The sequence below is a fragment of the Anabrus simplex genome, chromosome 1, assembly GCF_040414725.1.
Source record: "Anabrus simplex isolate iqAnaSimp1 chromosome 1, ASM4041472v1, whole genome shotgun sequence".
Lineage (NCBI taxonomy): Eukaryota > Metazoa > Arthropoda > Insecta > Orthoptera > Tettigoniidae > Anabrus > Anabrus simplex.
This window is the reverse complement of record NC_090265.1, coordinates 522,023,849-522,044,348: the sequence shown is the minus strand read 5'-3', so window position 1 is coordinate 522,044,348 and position 20,500 is coordinate 522,023,849. Positions and strand designations below refer to the sequence as shown.

Genomic DNA, 20,500 nt, shown 5'->3' with positions numbered 1-20,500 from the left:
CTGCCATCTCTTGAGGAAAAGTAGAATTCCGTAGTAAAATGAGACAACGGAACAATTCCGTGGTCCGGCGTTTGGTCCACCGAGACAAAGCACAGAACGGTTCCGTGGCTCGGGCCCAATGAGTTAAGGCCATGGCTGCTTCCTTCCAACTCCTAGGCCTTTCCTATCTCATCGTCGCCATAAGACCTATCTGTGTCGGTGTGACGAAAAGCCACTAGCAAAAAAAAAAAAAAAAAAAAAAAAAAAAAAAAAAAAAAAAAAAAAAATCACAGTCCCTGTTGACATAATCAGTAAGATTTACACTTGTTGGCTCATCCAACTTTTCACACAAATGCTTCCAGTTCTGTGAATATTGGCAAAAAGCAAGGCATGGATGACATCAGTGATCTTTGAAGAGTGGTTGTTGTGCCTAAAACATCTGATGAAGGCCGAAAAGAGGAGAATTCTTCTCATCTTCGACAATTGCTCCTCTCACAATTGTGCAACTCGCCACTTGGAGCATTTGAAAGTTTTATTTTTGCCTCCAAATACTACCTCATTTCTGCAGCCACTGGATATGGGGATAATTCATGTGGTGAAGCGGCATTACTGAGTTCATGTGGTCTGATATAGATCTTGATTCCCATAGGAAACCGGAAATATTTGTCACGAATGAGTAAACTTACTACCGAATGAGTAACTTACTAAACAGTGTCCAATAATGGACAATTTATACTCGTGTGGTCTGGCGTATGCTATGTAACATAGCCTCAGAGGGGGACATTAATGTCAACTTATTGGAAGCAATGCAGATGTTCAGTGCTGCATGAAGATCACTAAAAGAAAGGTAATCAGGAACTGCTTTAGAAAAGCTGGAGTGGGTTATGAAGAAGATAACATTACAGAAAGTGAAGAGTTGGATGCAGAAACAGAGGAGAACTGGATACATTTGTGTGAAAGTTGGATGTGCCAACAAGTGTAAATCTTACTGTTCATGTCAACGTGGACTGTGATGTGTTAGTGGAAAAGGAAATCACTGAAGAAGAGACTGTGGCAGATATTATAAGTGATAGGAATCCGTGTAACGATGAGGTGGAAGAGGAAGATATGCCTCAAAGTGCTTAAAAGAGTTCGACTCTTGTACAGGCAATAACGTAGTCTTCAGAATTTTCTTCTGTCACGAAGTGCTGTGCCAGAATCTGTGTTAAATTCAAGTGCAGTGGTTGCTGACTACTTTGAATATTCGTTTGTGCCTGGGAATTACAAGATATTATTAGAATCATTCCATATTGACTGTTTTCACTTTACAAAGGAAAAAATTAAGTGTATCCTAATTCAATACAAAACATAATTGTAAAGTGTCTGGGAATGTTAAGAAGAAAATCAGACTCTTTCAAAAAATAAAGTTCAGGGCATAACGTACTGGTACAGGGTAAAATTTGAGATGCTGAAAACTTCTTGCAACTACCTGTACTATATATGTGTATTCTAATTTTCCTCTTATTTAATAAATACAGTATTAAGGTATTTTACATGTAAATTCATATTGAAATAACTTAGATTCTTCAACAGGTTGAGCAATGGGTGAGTTCTTGAGAATTGACTTATTTCAGTATAACAAAATTTCACTATAACTAAATATTTTCTGAGGTCCTCAAAATTTTGTTATACTGGTATTTTGCTGCTGAATAGTTAAGGTAAATTGCCAACAGAGTTTAGCTCCACTCCAGTATTGGATTTTAGATGGTTTAGATGTGTTTCTTATCTCCAGTCAGTGCAGACATTAAAAACTGACAGTTACACATCTTGTTAAGATTTTGCCAGGACAAAGGGACAGGCACTAAACAAAGGGACATTCCCATTAAACAGGACGTCTGTTCATCGTAGATTAGTATTTTCAACTCTTGTTTTCTTTTAAAGGAAATTACAAGCTAGTGAGAATATACTAAACAAGTGAGGAAGTTATTGATCTAGTTCATGCGTGAAAAGGTGTAGTATCCACAATGACACACACAAAATGCTGTCAACTTGTGTACAGAGTTATTTACAATTATTTACAAATTAAATGCACATAACCTTAATCACTGCCGTCACGACAAATCACTTCACTCCGTAAACATTAACAAGCCACCATTTCTAACAACTGCCTATCACAAAGAATCTTACATGGAGACTGCATGTCAACTACCAACGTTACTAAACCAATTCACATACTTCAAACACTCGTTAGCATGACGCACGTCTGATCAGAACAACTCCTGTTAAAACATGACTCTTCCTAAACAATAACTCGTCTCTACCATAAAGACCACCTCTTTATATTAGTGCCTGGCCAGGCTTATAAAAAGATGCATTTCTCGTAAATTATAGAGTGCTTAAGGCCCAGATATAATGTACAGAATATTCTACATAGTTCTCATCTACAGAGTGCCATTGTGGATGTTACAGTGTTTCACTATTCTGTAGTGGATTACAAATCATATACAGGTATTAATAAATTATATACAGGTTCTTACATTAACTGAACTCATATAAATGTCTATATACAGTACATGTTTCATGACATAACCTCACAAATAATGCAATTGTAAACTAATAATGATACTAATAATTGGATGTCCATCACAAGTAATAATAATAATAATAATAATAATAATAATAATAATAATAATAATAATAATAATAATAATAATAATAATAATTCTGTTGTAAATATTTGTACATATATGTACCTGTAGTTTCATAATCAAGAGGGTGACTCCTTGCTTAGGCCGAGTCAGCCCATTATGTTACCGGCACAAGCCGAGCCTTCCTAAATTGATACAAATAATAATAATAATAATAATAATAATAATAATAATACAAGCTTGATACTTGCATTATTTACCCATGGGTTAAAGAATATTGTTTTCAAGTTATTAGTATATTACACTTGTGTCAGTATCCCCCCTATAACTTGAAACTATTTCTACAGTCCATCACACTTTTAGGCTTTGCCTTGGACGCAGATTGTATCTTCCTCGATGTCGCTGGATGTGCTCTCCTCCTCTTGACCAGCTTGTGCCCTGTCAGGGATCGGGGTTGCCTCGCTGCCAGCCTCTTCCTCAATGATAGTTGATGCATTCTAGTCATGATGGATGACCAGATTGTGCTGTGTCATTAGTTGGGCTTACTCTGTATGCGCAGCGGTTGGGTGACTTGCCGCAACTCCGATGCGTGGACCTTGACAGGAGGGTTGATCTTTAGTAAGTAGACCACATGGCCCAGCTGCTTATCCACCTCGATGGGACCAACCCACTTAGGCGCGAGACCTGTGTGAAACCCTCCAATCTTATTACTGACTGTGTGGGTACATCGCAGTACTTGGTGGTCTGGTAGGAAGATCTGGTTCTCTTCGACATCTTGGGCCTTGGACTGGGTAAGGGATCTCTTCTCGGCCTAAGCTTGCTTCTCCTTGATGTTCTACTGCTGCTGCTGCTGCTGCTGCTGCTGCTGCTACTCTGCCAGGGAAACAGCTGCATCATTTTGACCAGAAGTGGGCAGGGGATGAATCTCCCAATCTCCGGTGCAGTATAGCTGTCGACCAAGAAACAGCTCCGCTGGGGAATAGGCAGTGACACGGTTGACGTGTCGTCGTAGGGCAAAGGGTGATTGCGGTATCTGACGGTCCCACAGCCAGTGTTCTTTGTCTATCAGGTGGACCTGTAGCATCCTTTTCAGCTCTTTGTTTCGTCGTTCTGTTGGATTGGCCCTTGGGTTGTAGATCGGGGTGGTCCAGTACTCCACGCCCCATTCTGTCATAATTTGCTGCCACTTCGTTGACGTGAACTGACCCCCGTTGTCGGACAGAATAATGCACCGTGGATAACCATAGCAGCTGAATACTTCATCTTGTAGAAGGCTGGTGATGTGTCCCGTCATGGCTTCAGGTAATAAATGTAAGAAATTTATTTTAACTTCAACCTATTCAATGCTTTTCCATATCATTTCACATGTAAAATACATGTGTAGTATTTGTAATTGTATGTATTCTATATTCATTCCCAATATTTGTATATAAATTTTAAACTGTCTTCGAACTTTAGCATCGCATAAGATTTTAGACTATCACTATTGTCATTTATTACACATATGACAACCTTATTTAAGTGAAAATTCACAAGCATGCGCAACATATTTTTAATTAATTTGATATTTTGTTAATGATAAGATATTGTAATTTTTTTTATTGTAATCACTTATGCAACATGTTTTACAATTTTCTAACCATACGTCTGGTAGAACTGAAGTATTGATATGACTGATGATGCCCCACAATAGGGCCGAAACATGTCTCAACTACTTTAATGATGTTTAACTAACACGTTAACATCTTGTACTGTATTGAATAGGTTGAAGTTAAAATAAATTTCTTACATTTATTATTGAGATTCTTTCAATATGGAAAAAATGGTTTTCATTACTTGTAATAGTGGCTTCAGGTATCGGAAAGGCCTCAATCCATCCTGTGAAGAGGTTGGTGATTACTAGGAGTCCTGTTTTACCCCGTGGTGTTCTAGGGTAAGGACCAATCAAGTCCAGGGCTATGACCTCCCAAGGGCATTGCGGCCATCTTCCTCACTGACTGGAATCACATCCAAGAACAGAAAATAGAAATTGATGGTGATGACGAGAACAAGGGCGATGAAGAAGATGGTTTATGTAATGTGAAGTCCTACCGATATGCCGTATCAGCTGTGAAGGATATTAAATCTTTTTTTGTTTTTTAATTTAGGACCGTGCTACCAGGGATGGTTGTCTAGCATACAATTCTGGAGGTGTAAATGACAATACTGCACAGTATTGCTGTTGGTGTTATTTCTATGAAACTTGTAATGTGTATTTAACAAATGTATGTACTGTGCACTGTGAGGAAGTTCTAAGCAAGAATAGTTTTGTTAGTGCTGATGAACTAATGTATATAAGTCTGTGATTAGTGTCATATTACCACATAAAATCATATAAATCTACTGCTGAATTATCTAACGGAGGTATGTACTTACAATTTTATTTTATTTTTTAACCAGCTTTATGAACCAGAAATAGTTTCTTGTCCCTTGGGTTTCCAGTAAGGACAGGTTTTGCTGTAGTTGTTTATAGAGGTATCTAGCCATTAAATTTCTTGCATCTACACTTCCATCACATTGAACTTATTGTTCTATCAACTAAATTTTCCACGTTTTTGTTTCTTGACAATTATTCTTTCAGAAATATATTGCGGGGAAAATTCTATCACTCCCTCTTCATTGTATTGTAGATACTGTTCATTGGTCGTTGCATTTTACAGTATCATATGGAAATATTACTTGCCTTCAGCTAATGCAGAACACACTGAAGTGATCCAGTCTGTAAGCTGGAAGAAGGATGGGTCATTACTTGCCACCTCATGCAAAGATAAACAAGTACGAATTGCAGATCTGCGAACTGGAGGTGCTTCGGTCTTTACACACACGGCCAACAGCCACCAGAGCATCAAGGATTCACGTGTGGTTTGGCTTGGTGATTCAAACAGAATTCTTACTACTGGCTTTGATTCGGTAGGTACAATTTAGTTTTTTTATGGTGATTTGAACTCTCTTATTACTGTCTCCTAAAATGTAAAGAATAGGTTAGTTGATTGTTATATACAATATATAGATAACAATTGTGAACATTGTAATTCGGATCCTTGACTTGTTATGTTTGTTATAAATAAATAAATGAATGAATAAATAAATAAATTAGGTAGCAGGTAGGGACCCTCTTCGGAGGCAGCCCTGCCCAGGGAGTGGCGCCCCTGCCAATATGAGTCCCAGAGCACACTGACCTGGTGTGTATCATTTGGTAAGGATCCCAGCTCAGGGTTACGAGTGAAGACCTCAACGGCAGTGAAGGCGGAGATGAAGATCATTGGTGCGGCGGAACTGGCGGAAGAGGCGCCCTTGCTTTTTGGGATAGTAATCAAAAGCCTGTTTAAAATCAAGATGCATCTGAGTGGTATCCACCGGCTTCCTGGTCCGCATCTGACACGTTGTGGGTGCGGCGGTAGTACCAAGCTCCAGGAACTAACAATCCCTGGTTCTAAGCAGCCAGCACTGCTGGATCTTCTATTACAAGCCAAACATGATTCGTGAGCGTAGTAACAACATTACCCCAAGGTGGTACCCAATCCACCCGTCACATTGAGATGGCAACCAAGCTTTCGGATTCTGGGGAGCCTGGACAACCACGAAAACATGGGAGAGAATCGGAGCTCTCTGGTAAACTATCCCACAAAACCCCCACATATATTGGTACATTCAATATCAACACTTCGATACAACCAGGAAAATTACTAAATTTAGTCACAGAACTTGATCGTCAAAAAATTCTTATCCTTGCCCTGCAGGAAACTCGATTTACTGATGATGCCACCTTGGGTTATGGAAATTACCATATATTCAAAAGTAAAACAGACCAAAAGATACTAAATAAGACTCCTTTATTTGGTATGAGTTTCGTAGTACATAAAAGTATACTGAACTCAATCCAAGAAGTTAATTCCATCAACAATCGCCTAATGACCATGAGTATTCAGTGAGCCAATAAAAAATATACATTAATAAATGCACACGCCCCTACAAATATAGACAGCAAGAAGAATCCCCAAAACGTGGACAAATTTTGGAACAAACTTGAAAAGGTAATATCAAAAATTCCAAAGGATGACGTCAAAATCCTCTTAGGCGATTTCAGTGCATAAATTGGCCGAGAAAAGGAACACAGGAAAACTGTTGGACTCTACCCGGCGCCCAAATTTACCAACAAAAATGGTTCAAGACTCATTGAACTATGTCAACAGTGTAACCTTAAAATCATGTCCACATCCCTCAGGAAGCATCCCAAGAAACAAAAAACCTGGAGGTCCCCCATTGAATCCATTGGCGAATTTCAGATTGATCATGTAGCTATCTCATATCTGCTACAGAAAGAGGTACATGATGTACAAGTGAGAAGAGGAGCAAACATACACTCTGATCACTATCTCACAAGAGTGAAAGTAAAATTTACTCCAAGAAAATACCACCCCAAGAAAATCCAACAACAGAAATTTGACATAAAAAGGATTCCTGTTACATATCTAAAAGAAGCATGGGAAAATCAACCAGCGAAAACATGGGAAGAATTCCACACCAAAATCATACAGAAGGCACGAGAAATCGTACCCTTAAAAAGGAATATAAAACACCCCTGGTGGAACTCAACATGCAACCAAACCTTAGAGATAAGAAAATCTGCATTTCAGAAATACAACAGTAGAAAATCCCAGAAAACTCAACGAGAACTTGATGAGACCAGAAAACGAGTATCGAAAATCATCAAGCAGGAAAAAAAGAAAGCACCTGAAAGAACAACTGGACTCTGTTGAAGAAAATTTTAGAAACCACAACACAAGGGATTTCTACAGAACATTCACAGAAAAAATCCGAGGAAACATTCCACAGAACCTATGTTTCAGGAAACAAGGCGGAAAATTGGCGCTTGCTAATAAAGAAAACTGCCAAGAACTTGCATGGTACATCTCAGAACTTCTTAACTGCCCCAAACCCACTGAAAGATTTCTTGAAGAAACGTCCAGTTTCACTTACCCAGAATCACCTCCACCAAACCAGGAAGAAATTCAGAGCCACATTAAACGACTAAAGAACAACAGAACCTCGGGAAGAGATGGGATTGTTGCAGAATTTCTTAAGAATCTTGGTCCAAATTCACTCAAGGAACTTACAGAAATCATATAGAAAATCTGGAAAAATGAAAAACTCCCAGAAGACTGGAAATGTCCCTTGATTCACCCACTTCACAAAAAAGGAGACAAAACTGATGTCAACAACTATAGGGGAATCTCCTTCTTTGAAGTCGGCTACAAAATTTTCTCTGCACGCCTGTTTAAAAGAATACAAGAACAACTAGAGCATAAGATTGGTGAATATCAAACTGGGTTCCGCCCTCACAGATCGTGCACTGAACAGATCTTCAACCTCAAAACCGCTCTAAAATTCAGGGCCCTCAAACCTTCCAATCATCTGTACCTTTGTAGATTTCAAGAAGGCTCATGATTCAATTGATCGTCAATCTCTGTTCAGCATCCTGAAAGAACAGGGACTAGACTCCAAAATGCTAAACTTGACCAAACAGACCCTCACTGACATGAAGTCAAGAGTGAAATTCATGGGAGAATCAGACGAATTCCTGATAAAAACTGGTGTCCGGCAAGGAGATGGACTGTCACCCCTCCTCTTCAACCTCGTCCTAGATAAGATGATGAGGGAATGGGAAAAAGAACTGAAAGCACAAAATAGCTGGAACCCAGTAAACATTGGACACAAAAAAACAAGCTTGGAATTCCATGCTTAGTTTTCGCAGATGACCTGGCCCTTTTGTCCAGTGATAAAGTTACAGCAGTAAAGCAAGTTGAAATTATCCAAGAATGTGCCTTAAAGGTCGGACTTCATATCTCCTTCCAGAAAACTGAATTTTTCTGTGCAAAACTAGACATCCATAGTCTCAATACAAAATACGAACAAATCAACAGAGTCCCTCACTTCAAATACCTGGGCGAAATCCTTGAATCAACCAGACAAGAGAAAACAGCCCAAAACAACCGTGTCCCAAAACTCAGAAGAGCTTATGGGAGAACAAGAGAAATCTACAACAAAAAATGTATGTCTCTCCACGTTAAGATTAAACATTACAATACTGTAATCAAACCTCTGGCTTTATATGCAGGGGAAACTGTAACGCTTCATAGAAAGGTCGAGCTGTAAAATATCCTAAAAGAAGAGCGAAAAATCATGAGGAAAATTTTAGGACCAAGACACACGGGAGAAGGGTACCGCCTCCAAACCCGGAAATCCACAGAAAAATTATCTAATATTGCGGCAGACCTCAGGAAAAGAAGGCTAGAATTTTATGGACATGTTAAGAGGCTTCCAGAAACCAGACTAACCCACCAAGTTCTTGAAAGAGTTGATAAACTGAAGAATTTTCCTTGGATACAACAAACAAAACCAGACATGAAGAACGCATAAATTCAACCTGAAAAAATTTTGAATCAAAATATATATAGAAAGAAAATTGACAAATGAGAAGTTACTCCAGAGAATGAAGTACCAAAAAGAGCAGGTACCAAGTGGACGGAAGAAAGGAAGAGGATCTTGAGTCAACAGATGAAAGCATCCTGGATCCTCCGCAAACGAAATCATAAATAAAACTTTGTGTTCCGAAAGGGACCATTCACGCATAATAATTGGTGAAAAATATCTAATTTCCTTCATGGGAATTTAGAATTTTCCAATAATAATAATAAATAAATAAATTGCTTAATGGGACAAACAAAATATAACATGACATAGTAAATGTAAACATTAATACAAAGAATGGAAGCTACAAATGACGTCAGAAACGAGGAAAGGATGTGGAAGAACAGGGACTTACCCACCCAGAGGGGAAACATAGTTTTTTTTTTTTTAAATGGGTTTCAATCACAAATAGTTTCCAAATTAACAAATAAAATCTATACACCTGATATAAAAACATAAAAATTTGAAAGAATTAAAATCTTTAAGTTTACCAATGAGAAATTTAAGAATTGGAGTTCCAAGCGATGGGCCAGGGTCCTGTTCGCAGATGAAGCATGGTTTGACATGTCTACTATCTTTGCAAGTGTTTTCCTGTCCACCATAAACTGTGCCCTCAAAGCATAATAACCTGTTCATTATTTTCTTGTATAGCAAGTATTTGAGTGTGTCTAGAGCAGGTGGTGGTGGTGGTGATTAATATTGTAAGAGGAAGGACAACTAGGCCACCATCCTCTATATAACACTAATCAGAAAGAAAAAATGAAAGGGATCCGGCACTTCGAAAAATGAATATATCGGCCATGCAGGGCATGAAAAGGAAAGACTTCCTAGCCCTCGAATACTCTTAATACTGTCGGGTCAGAAAAGAACAAGAGTTGACCAAGGGAGAAAGTGAGGAGCCTGGCACAAGTAAGTGGAAGCAATGCCAGGACTCGGCTAAGGGCCCACGCTCCCAAGTTGCGAGCCCCTGGGGGCTGTTTTAGTTGCCTCTTACGATAGGCAGGGGATACAGTGGGTGTTATTTTACTGCCCCCCTGCTCACAGTGTATGTATCTAGAACATACAGCATTATAATACACAGGAGTGTACATAGACTTTCCAGCGTTCAAGTTATCATCATGATCTTTGCTCAGATTCTTTTGGAAATTGTCAGCTATCTCATGACTTCTGCAGTTACAACATTAATGTAATCCATGAATATGCCTGATCTTTTAATTATTGTTGTTAGTATTGCTACTACCATTAGAGCTTCACTATTTTAAAATCTGGTTGGTAAGTTTGTAACTGTAAGTTGCAAAACATTGTGCTATCAAGCCACAATATAATTCATTGCCAATTGAAGAGAATCAAATGAATGTACACTTACGGTATTCCTTTTTAAATTATTGAGAAAATAGCACAGTTTTTATCAAGTTGCAGTCAGAATTCTCTGGAACCAGATTTGAGAGTTTTGATTCAGTACACAAAATTGTAGATAAGAATTTTACATAAGAAAGTATAAAAAGGGGAAAGATTGAGAAATGTTACCTGTAAATTGTTGACCTTAATTTTGTCGTTTCCCCAATGTTAACACTTTGGATTGCATGCTATACAGGTACCCTGTGATAATGAAACGTGAAATTGTGTATCACTCCAAGACGCTTAACGCAGTGTCCGGCTCCATGGCTAGTTGGTTAGCGTGCTGGCCTTTGGCCACAGGGGTCCTGGGTTCGATTCCCAGCAGGGTCGGGAATTTTAACCTTAATTGGTTAATTTCGCTGGCACGGGGGCTGGGTGTATGTGTCGCCATCATCATTTTATCCTCATCACAACGTGTAGGTCATCTACGGGTGTCAAATAAAAAAGACCTGCATCTGGCGAGTTGAACTTATCCTCGGACACTCCCGGCACTAAAAGCCATACTCCATTTCATTTTTTACTTAACGCACAATTCACTAAAAAATATACCAGAATGAGAGATTTGTTGAAAGTGATCATGATCAGAGATGAAACATTGGTTTATGGATACAATTTTGTAATGAAAATATGTTTTTGACAGTATGTTGGAAATGGCTCACCAAGACCAAAGAAAAATAAGTAAATCCATCACCTGTTTCCAGTCACTGTTGATAAACTTAACCATAATAGGTATTTGATTTGATCCTGTATTGACTTGTCTAAATCTATTAAAAGGAAAATCAGTGTTGCGTACGAAACTGGTAATAATACTAAGATAGTTTTCAATTCAGATAAAATTGAGAAATAAATGTATATTTAATAAGTCAGGAATTTACAAATTGACATGTCAGCATTTAGGCAGCGATACATAGGACAATCTGGAAGAAGTTTGACTACAAGGTACAAAGAACATGTTAATGCAGTCAAACATAAGATATTCAACAATGGGAGAGCATATGGTTGAAAAGAATCATAAATTTACAGACATTTCTAATGACATGGAATTACTACATTCGGCCAAAAAGGGGAAATTTATGAATATTTTAGAAAGTTTAGGCATTTATCTTGCTAAAAAAAAAGACTTTGAATCAATTTTAAATGAAAGTACAGATGAGAACCCATTCTATAAACTAGCATTTAATAATTTAAAGAAGGAAAAAGAAAAAAAAAAGAAAAACTAGAATATTTTAAATTTATTTTTGGTATTCTCATTCAACATCATCAAAATATTAAAATTTTATATAATGGTAACTTTCATATTATTTCACTAATTTTTGTTTATTTATTGATATGGTGTATTATGATATAATACTTCTTTAAATTATGGGCTGAACAAAAGGTAGTATTATATTGTGTTTATTCTTTGATTGGACTTCATTGATGAAGGGAATGCATGTTCTTGAAACATGTAGGAATGAATAAATAATTTTCTATTATAAAACATGTATTGACAAGGTGGACCCAACAGGAACTATTTTAAATAGTTTAATAGATTGTTTCCAGTCATTTGACAGGGTCAGGGGTGGAATGAATGAATAAAGCTGCCATCTAGCGGCGAGGATAGGAATTGTGTCGGCTGCCGAAGCCTGTTTCATTCCTCTGGGGCAGTGAATAATGACTGCCAGATGAAACGAAATTATGTTGGTGAGTGTTGCTGGAATGAAAGATGACAGGGAAAACCGAAGTACCCGCAGGAAAACCTGTCCCACCTTCAGTTTGTCCAGCACAAATCTCACATGGACTAACTGGGATTTGAACCATAGAACCCAGTGGTGAGCAGCAGACGTGCTTCCGTCTGAGCCACGGAGGCTCTCACCAAGGCAAAGGGAAACTTTGTTATTTGAGGTTAGCCTAATCAATACTTGATTAAGTTGACATTAAATAACACAGATTTTTGTAATTGATAACTGTCAATACAGATCACAGTGAAGTTTGTAATGATTAAGACAAAAGAAAGTGTTGCTGGAGAGATCAAGATTTCTAGTAGTTGAATATTTTGTACCATTTTTATTAAAGTAGCATGAAAATAGGTGTACAGTAGTGACTATATTGATATATGATAGCCGTAAAGAAGTTGATTTCATTCAGGAATTTGTGTGGATAATTTACTTCAAGGTACATGTTGGTCAGTATTTGTTTTGTGTAATTTTGGACTTCCTGATCAGCATGTACCGTGGACATTTTAAAAATCAGAATTTAGTCTGTTTTCCATATTTGTTGTTCATTTGAGTTCAAGGGTTAAATATTTTACTTAATCATATTGTAGAACCAAGGAATTGGTAACATAATAGGCATTTTGTTTTAAAATGTGTTAAAGCTTAGTTTTTGCAATCTATGAGCTTTTGGTGTGTACTTCAATTTTGATCATGCAGTGTGTTTTTCCTTTAATAAAGGAAATTGTATATTAACAGAAGGGTTGCTGGTTTTTTTTTTTTTTTTTTTTGAGTCATGTCTTATTATGAAACTTACTATTGTAGGGTCGCCAGAGAGAAGTGTACATAAGGGATCTCCGTAATTTTGAAGAAGCCGAGAAGACATTGGTCTTAGATAGCTCAACAGGGTGAGTTTAAATTTAACAAACGATGTCTCTGTTAAAATTATTTTAATTATTCACTTGAAAATACAGATGTTAATAAATCTGCATTGAAATATTTCTGTTGGATCTTGCATTACAGTTGAACTTATTTTCATTTAATATTATTTTAATCTAAAATTTCTTGAGGATCCTTTTCTTTCTTGTTTTTACATCGTTTCATAGTTCACTATATGACCCGCCCTTGCTCTGCGCGGGTGGCTTTACATATTAAATATCTCCATATATACTATGTTACATGACTCTCCATCTGGGGCCAACACAAACAAACTTTCTTTGGAGGTAACACGCGACAGGGCCACGTAGCGTTGACCATGAGAGAAACATTCAGCGCTCAGGTCTAGACCTGTAATGTTTAGAGTTTGACTCTGTGCTTTATTAATGATAATACTAAAACATACTTTTGATGAAAATTGGAGCCTTTTAAACTGAAATGACAGGTCGGTGGGTATGATTGATATTCAAGGGATCAAAACAGTTTCCCCGCACGTAATGAGGATCGTGCACTCAAATAAAAATTGTTTTAACTATTTTATTAACAATCTGTGCCATTACACAATTATTTTGGTGTGTTTAGGTTGTGAAGTGATATTATAGGGGAACCTACCTTCAAAATCAGTTTGTGCCAAGGAGTTTGAGGAGGAGTCAAAAGAATAATATACCGGCTGTTCTATATCCAGGATAGTATCACCTGAATGGTAAATTTTAGATGGTGCATCAAACCCTGACATTATAAAGTCATTTACTTTATTGACTTGCTCGTTAGGAGGAGACGGTGTAGCTCTCTCCTCAAACCAACTCTGCGTCTTACTAGAAATATTTGCATATCTGCCAACTTTTACGGTTTGTCTGTAAAATTTACGGAAAAACAGTGTGTTTTCCGGTTTTACAGGTGAACTATAATATTTTATGATTTTACGTACCAAGATCCCGTTTTAAAAATTTGCGCCAGAACAAACTTCCGCATGCTGCCGATACATGCTGTGTGACCAGTGAATATTCGATACAGCGCTCTGAATTATATTTTATATTCATCCGATCGTCTTCGACTGGCAAAACAGAATGCATCCTGAATCCCAGTCGATCGATATCGATTTGTTTATGTTGAAAGAGACTGACTCTTGGATAACCGGATGCTTGTTCTTTGCATTGATTCGTTCGATAATAACATTTACAGTCCTGTATAAAAAGTAGTTTATTTGTTCTTCACCACAAATTACAAAGCATAGGTTATGTCGTAGTTACGAAAAACATGTGAATTATGTTCTCGCTTAATTTACTTCATATTTATTGCCACATATTGCGAAGCTGAGATTATGTAGTTGTGGAGTAACGTGAATTGTGTTCGTTGATTATTTTGTCTTATGATCGTTGTTTATCGGTAATCGTAAGTAAATCTACCAAAAAAAAAAATAATCAGGTGTTCAGGGAAACCTATTCTTTGAGTTCCCATGTATACTGAAATCTAGAAAAGGTGGCAAATTTACACTTACCAGGCGAGTTGGCCATGCGGTTAGGAGCGCACAGCTGTGAGCTCGCATCCAGGAGATAGAGGGTTTGAACCCCACTGTCTGCAGCCCTGAAGATTGTTTTCCGTGGTTTCCTATTTTCACACCAGGCAAATGCTGGGGCTGTACCTTAATTAAGGCCACGGCCGCTTCCTTCCCATTCCTAGGCTTGTCCTGTCCCATTGTGGCCATAAGACCTATCTGTGTTGGTGCGACCGAAAGCAACTAGCAAACAAATTTGCATTTTGTACTGTATGCACTTGTGATATTAACATAGCATATGGCAGAAAAAAAAAAAAAAAAGACCTGACTAATCATGTAGTGTGTTAAACATCTTGGTAATTTTGAAATCTAAGGAAGAAAATCAGAAAATAACATTTTTTATTTTTGCCAAAGCTGGAGATATTGTTTGCGATGTAATAGACAGAGTGTTTACTTCTTTTTTTTTTTTAGTGAAACACAACATTCCATTAAGTGCAGCTGATCATGCAGGAGCTTTGTTCAGAAAGATATTTCCTATGTCGGAAATCGCAAATAAAGTATGATCGTGGTCGCACAAAAAAGTGTCCTAAACGAAATTGCACGTACTGCAACACAGGACATTGTTACTTGTTTATAGAATAGTCTATTTTCTTTGTCGACAGATGGAAGCAATGACACCGATTGCAAGTTGTATCCCATAGTGTTTACTTTCTATGATGCTGCTCGAAAAAGTTTAATAAGTACTGTTCTATTGGTACCAGCATTGGAAGGGGTTTCGACATGGCGCAGCATAGGAAAGCTGCTATTGTCACAGTTGGAATTAAATAAAGTGCCAATTAAGAACTGTCTGGCATTCTGTTCTGACAGTGCTACTGTTATGATTGGACAGAAAAACTGAGTTCTAGCAGTTTTGAAAGAAGCTCATCAGGATATTTTTGGTATTTGTTACAGCTGCCATCTAATGTTGAAAAAGCTGCTGCAACTTTAACAGTTAGAATATATGGGATTCTTGTTGATATTTTCTTTTACTTGGAGAAGAGTACCAAAAAAAAAAGAATGTCTTCAGAAATTTCAAAGTATACATGGAAAAGAAATGTTGTTGAAGCGTGTGTGCACAAAATGTTATCCCTAGCTAGGTGTTTAGACAGATTATTAGATCAGAGGGATCCACGTCTTTCATCATTTCTTAAGGATGAGGTGTTAGCGTGTGCACCAAATATTTCTGCCAATTTTTTTTTTGTACTTTTCCCAAAGAACACCAGTGTTCTCCCCAGGACCTTTTCAATGGACGCACCGCCCTGCCGTTTTTACAGATCGCCCGGCTAACACAACCTACATATCGTTGCTGCTGGGGCAAAACCTCCTATGCTAAATATTTTAGCTTAGAAGTTTGGCCGGTAAGGTTCTTTCATCTAAGGTGCAATATTGTGTGAATATTGTCAAGGCATTCTCGCTCTTCATAATGTATGTGCTGCGGAGCAGTATATCTCCAAAAATATTATCACATAGGAGGTTTTGTTCCGGCAACGACGATATGTGCTAGTTACATACTATTAATCCATATTTGAGTCATTGGGTGCTCTGAATTAAAATGTAAATACTGTTTATTTAAATGATAAAATCTTCAATATTGTCAACATATTTGCATCACTTACACAAGATTTTGAATGTATAGCTTGGCTATCACGTAGTGTCGTGGTTCGAACCTCCCTGTCGGCAGCCCTGAAAATGGTTTTCCATGGTTTCCCATTTTCACACCAGGCTAATGCTGGGGCTGTACCTTAATTAAAACCACTTCCTATTCCTTCCCCCCTCCTAGCCCTTTCCTGTCCCATCGCCATAAGATCTATTTGTGTCGCAAAGCAACTCGTAACAATGAAAGTAGTGTTGTGCGTGAACGGTGTCTGTATTAGCGCGGAATCACATGCGAGAGCGAGCAGTTGATTCCGCTAGATGTCACAAACCCGCATGGCGCTCCACAGCAACTGAGTTGGAAGCCCCGGTGTTACATGATGGTGAATGAGCAGTAGAATACTAGTTCAAAATATTCTGTTATGTCTTTTCATGATAACACTAAAATAGTTCAATTTTGCAGTTAACTTTTACCTCATCATCATCATCCTAAACCATCTCCAGTTTCCCGGGTGTGGTATATGAGCCTCCTCCATCTCATCCTGTCCTTGTACCATTCTTCCTCCATGAACTTGTCCCAATCATGACCTCTCAGCAGTACATCGCTCACTAAATCTATCCATTTCCTTCGTGGCCTTCCCACGGGTCGTCTTCCTTCTTCCTTTCTGTCAAATTCCTTCCTTGCAGTTGTGTTTACTGGCATCCTCTTCATGTGACCAAACCACTTCAGTCTTGATATCTGAATCTTATTGAGGAGAGAATCATCTATTCCTACTTCTTCTCTAATTTTCTCATTCCTAATCTTGTCTTTCCTGGTTTTCTGGATCATAGTGCGTAGGAATTTCATTTCAGCTGCCTGAAGTTTGGAATTATCTCTATTGGTCAGTGTTGTGGTTTCGAGACTGTATGTAAGAATTGGTGTATAATAGGACTTGTACAATGTCATTTTTTTTTCATTGGTATTTGCTCATCCCACAGCACGTATCTTACCTGGTGGTAAAAGTGTGTTGCCTTATTGATTCGATTGTTCACCTCATGTTTTGCTATGTTGTCATTTGATATAATGCTACCCAAGTATTTGAAAACTGGAACGCTGTCCAGTTGAGCTTCATTTAACATGACTATTGGTTCTGCTCCTTCCCCATACACTTTCGTCACCACCGTCTTGGTCTTGCTGATGTTTAAACCATATTTCTTAAACTCCTGATTCCAGCTTTGTATTCTCTCTCCCAATTCCTCTTCTGAGTCACTCCAGATCGCAACATCATCTGCAAATGTGAAGGCTTTGATATCTCCATGTTCTTTCCTTTTAATAGATTTCATTACTACATCCATTACAATAATAAATAGAAGTGGTGACAATGAGCTGCCCTGCTGCACTCCTCTCTTTGTTTCAAACAACTTTTACCTGTCTTAGTATTAATGTTAATGCCCTGAGGGGAATATATTGAAATTTTTATCATATTAATTATTTACGCAGTAATTCCCGCCCGGTTACTAATTCCTGCCACCCGCCTGACGAACATTTCTGCGGAGAACACTGGACACAGTAGGTCTGATGACAAATAAATGAAGAGTGTGTGTGATTCTCCCTCCTTCTCATCTTCTGCCAAAAGAATGGTATGTTCTTCCAAATGTGGCTCACTGTTCTCAGAAACATGAATCTCGTGAAGAAAAGCTGTTTGTTTCTTTCCTCTGACCTAAACAGGACATTTTGTACTTTTACATATGACTAACCCATTAATTGATAAGATCAATACTGTCCTTATGAGTGCTTCACCACATATCCATGTACTGTTTGAATTAATGATGGATCTATTGAAAGATATACTCACAGAGTTTGTCAAGCCAAGTGTAGTTAAACGGTCTGCATTGTTTGATGTTCAGTATCACCCAATCCAGAATCAGAAGGATGATGAACTGGTAATTGGCATTCAAACCTCAAACTTGGTTAAGGCGCTACAGGATAAAGAAAAATCTGTTTTTCTCATCAGTCATAAACTATTTCTGTGCAGCCTGTGACTACATGGTTGACAAGTTCTATTTTAAAAATGATGTGCTAAAACATGTACAGGTTGCTAAACTTAATGCCATTGAAAAAGCAGTTTTTTTCTTTTAATTTCATTTTGGAGAAGTTTCCTGTTATTTTGTGTAAAAGAGAAAATGAAACCAGAGATGATGCCGTGAATGAACTCCAAAGCCAGTTTGCGGCTCTTCAGATAGACGACTTATCTAGTGTAACCAAGTAACCAAGCTACAAATGATTCAAAATGGACAGTATAAATATGACAGGATTTCTAGATTGATGCTGTCTATTCTTACCATATCACATAGTAATGCAGAGTGTGAACAAATTTTTAGCGTGATTAAGAAGAACAGGACACAGTTCAGGTCATTAATGTCCAATGGAAATCTGGAAGCCATTTTCATTTTGAAGACCAGAAGTTCTGAAGCATGTTATACCAACACGTATTCTATTGACTTTCTGAAGAAAGCAAAGCAAGCCGTAACTGTAGCTGTTAAATTGGAATGAAGATGTGCATGTGATGGTGTAAATACAGTGGAACCTTGATTCTCCTTTTTTTTGAGGGACCGTGAAAATAAAACGTACAACACAGGAAAATGGAAAATCCGGGAATGAATGAAAACCATCTACAAAACATTATATTACAAAAATGAAATATATATAATTACAATCTTACAAAAACCCCTAAACTAAACCAAACTAGAGCCCCAATGGACCTTTGCCTGCCAAGCGTCCGCTGCTCAGCCCGAAGGCCTGCAGATTACAAAGTGACGCATGGTCAGTGTGACGAATCCTCTCGGCTGATATTTCTGGCTCTCTAGACCGGAGTCGCCATCTCACCATTAGTTAGCTCCTCAATTGAAAGTAATCGTGTAGGCTGAGTGGACCTGGAATCAGCCCTTATATCCAGGTAAAATTGCCTGACCTGGTCGGAATCGAACCTGGGCCCTCTGGATGAGAGGCAGGCATGTTAGACCGCAAAACCACATTAATTACCGATACACGAGATCAAAATCTCGATACTTTGCATTCAGTTTTACAGGGGAATCTTCTTCAATTTCCTGTGAAAACTTCTTTCAGTTCAGCAACTTTGATTAGCCAAACTCTTCGAAAAATCTAATAACGCCAAGCCAAATGACAATCGACCACAAGTTCTTTTTAATTCTCGTATCTAATAAAATAAAGTACATTAGATACAAAAGCGCCCAACATGATGGCGAAATCCCTTCTTTTCTTAATCTTCCATTGTAATTTAGTTTCCGGTATACTCTTTGTAGTCAGTTTCTGGAAACCTTGTACTGCGTAAATTAGGCCTACATCGACTTTTAAAGGTTATGTTGAACTCAAAAACATGGTTTCAAATGTAAGTATCGATTCTGAAAAGTTCTCGAATGCGTTATGTTCAATTCTGCCCGTCACTAATCCAATCAAATTGGAAAGAGAAAAAAAAAATATCAACACTTCAGAAAAGATGTTTATTCGTGACCTTGAGGTCATCTGGAAAGCACGCTCTCTGCACATGTCAGCACAAGTTGGAAATGATACAGACCATTTAAATGTAATGTACGCAAATAAAACAACTGCGATTTTTGGCATTTCAACACGAAAACAAAAAATTCCCAGTCTTACATTAGGACCAAAATGGCAAGTCAATCCCAAGACCTCCCATGGCTTTTATATTTGTAACCTTAACTACAGTGGTTACACAAAACAAGGCGCAAACACAGTAAAGGGGGAAGGTAAGAGCAACTACACAATATCAGAGAACACTACACACTCAGAAAAACATTAGCTGGTATTACGCGGATCTCCAACAACAACATGTACGTAAATATCAGTACGGCCAACTACTGGACAACAAACCGGGAAGGTGGAAAGGGCTGAGAACCTCCCAAAGGCATGGACATGGCTTAGATTGCGGATTCCGAAATAAATCGCCGTGATCCTTAGATTTGAAAAGTATTATTTACAAAAGAATATTACAAATACATTCCAAATACAATCCCGACTTACGAACTATAAGTTCTGTGATATACATAACTTAGAGGTTCTTTGGGAATACCTTCGTAGCAGTATAAATTCAAATTTCAAATCAACCATACATCTCCTACTAAATTAAATCTCATATTTAAGCATGACAATTCAAATTTCAGCAACAACAATGATAACGTCCACCACCAATAATTACATGTAACTAATCTCAAGA

The 20,500-nt window shown here is 37.9% G+C and overlaps 1 protein-coding gene across 1 annotated transcript in view; it reads left to right on the top strand.

The window, feature by feature from the left end:
- The window catches only part of pod1 (coronin pod1), a 355,918-nt gene that overhangs the window by 87,653 nt on the left and 247,765 nt on the right, over window positions 1–20,500 (top strand). Inside the window, exons 5-6 of the mRNA XM_068225053.1 lie at window positions 5,335–5,555; window positions 13,031–13,113. Coding sequence (XP_068081154.1) covers window positions 5,335–5,555; window positions 13,031–13,113 — 304 coding nt within the window. The remainder of the gene's footprint in view (window positions 1–5,334; window positions 5,556–13,030; window positions 13,114–20,500) is intronic.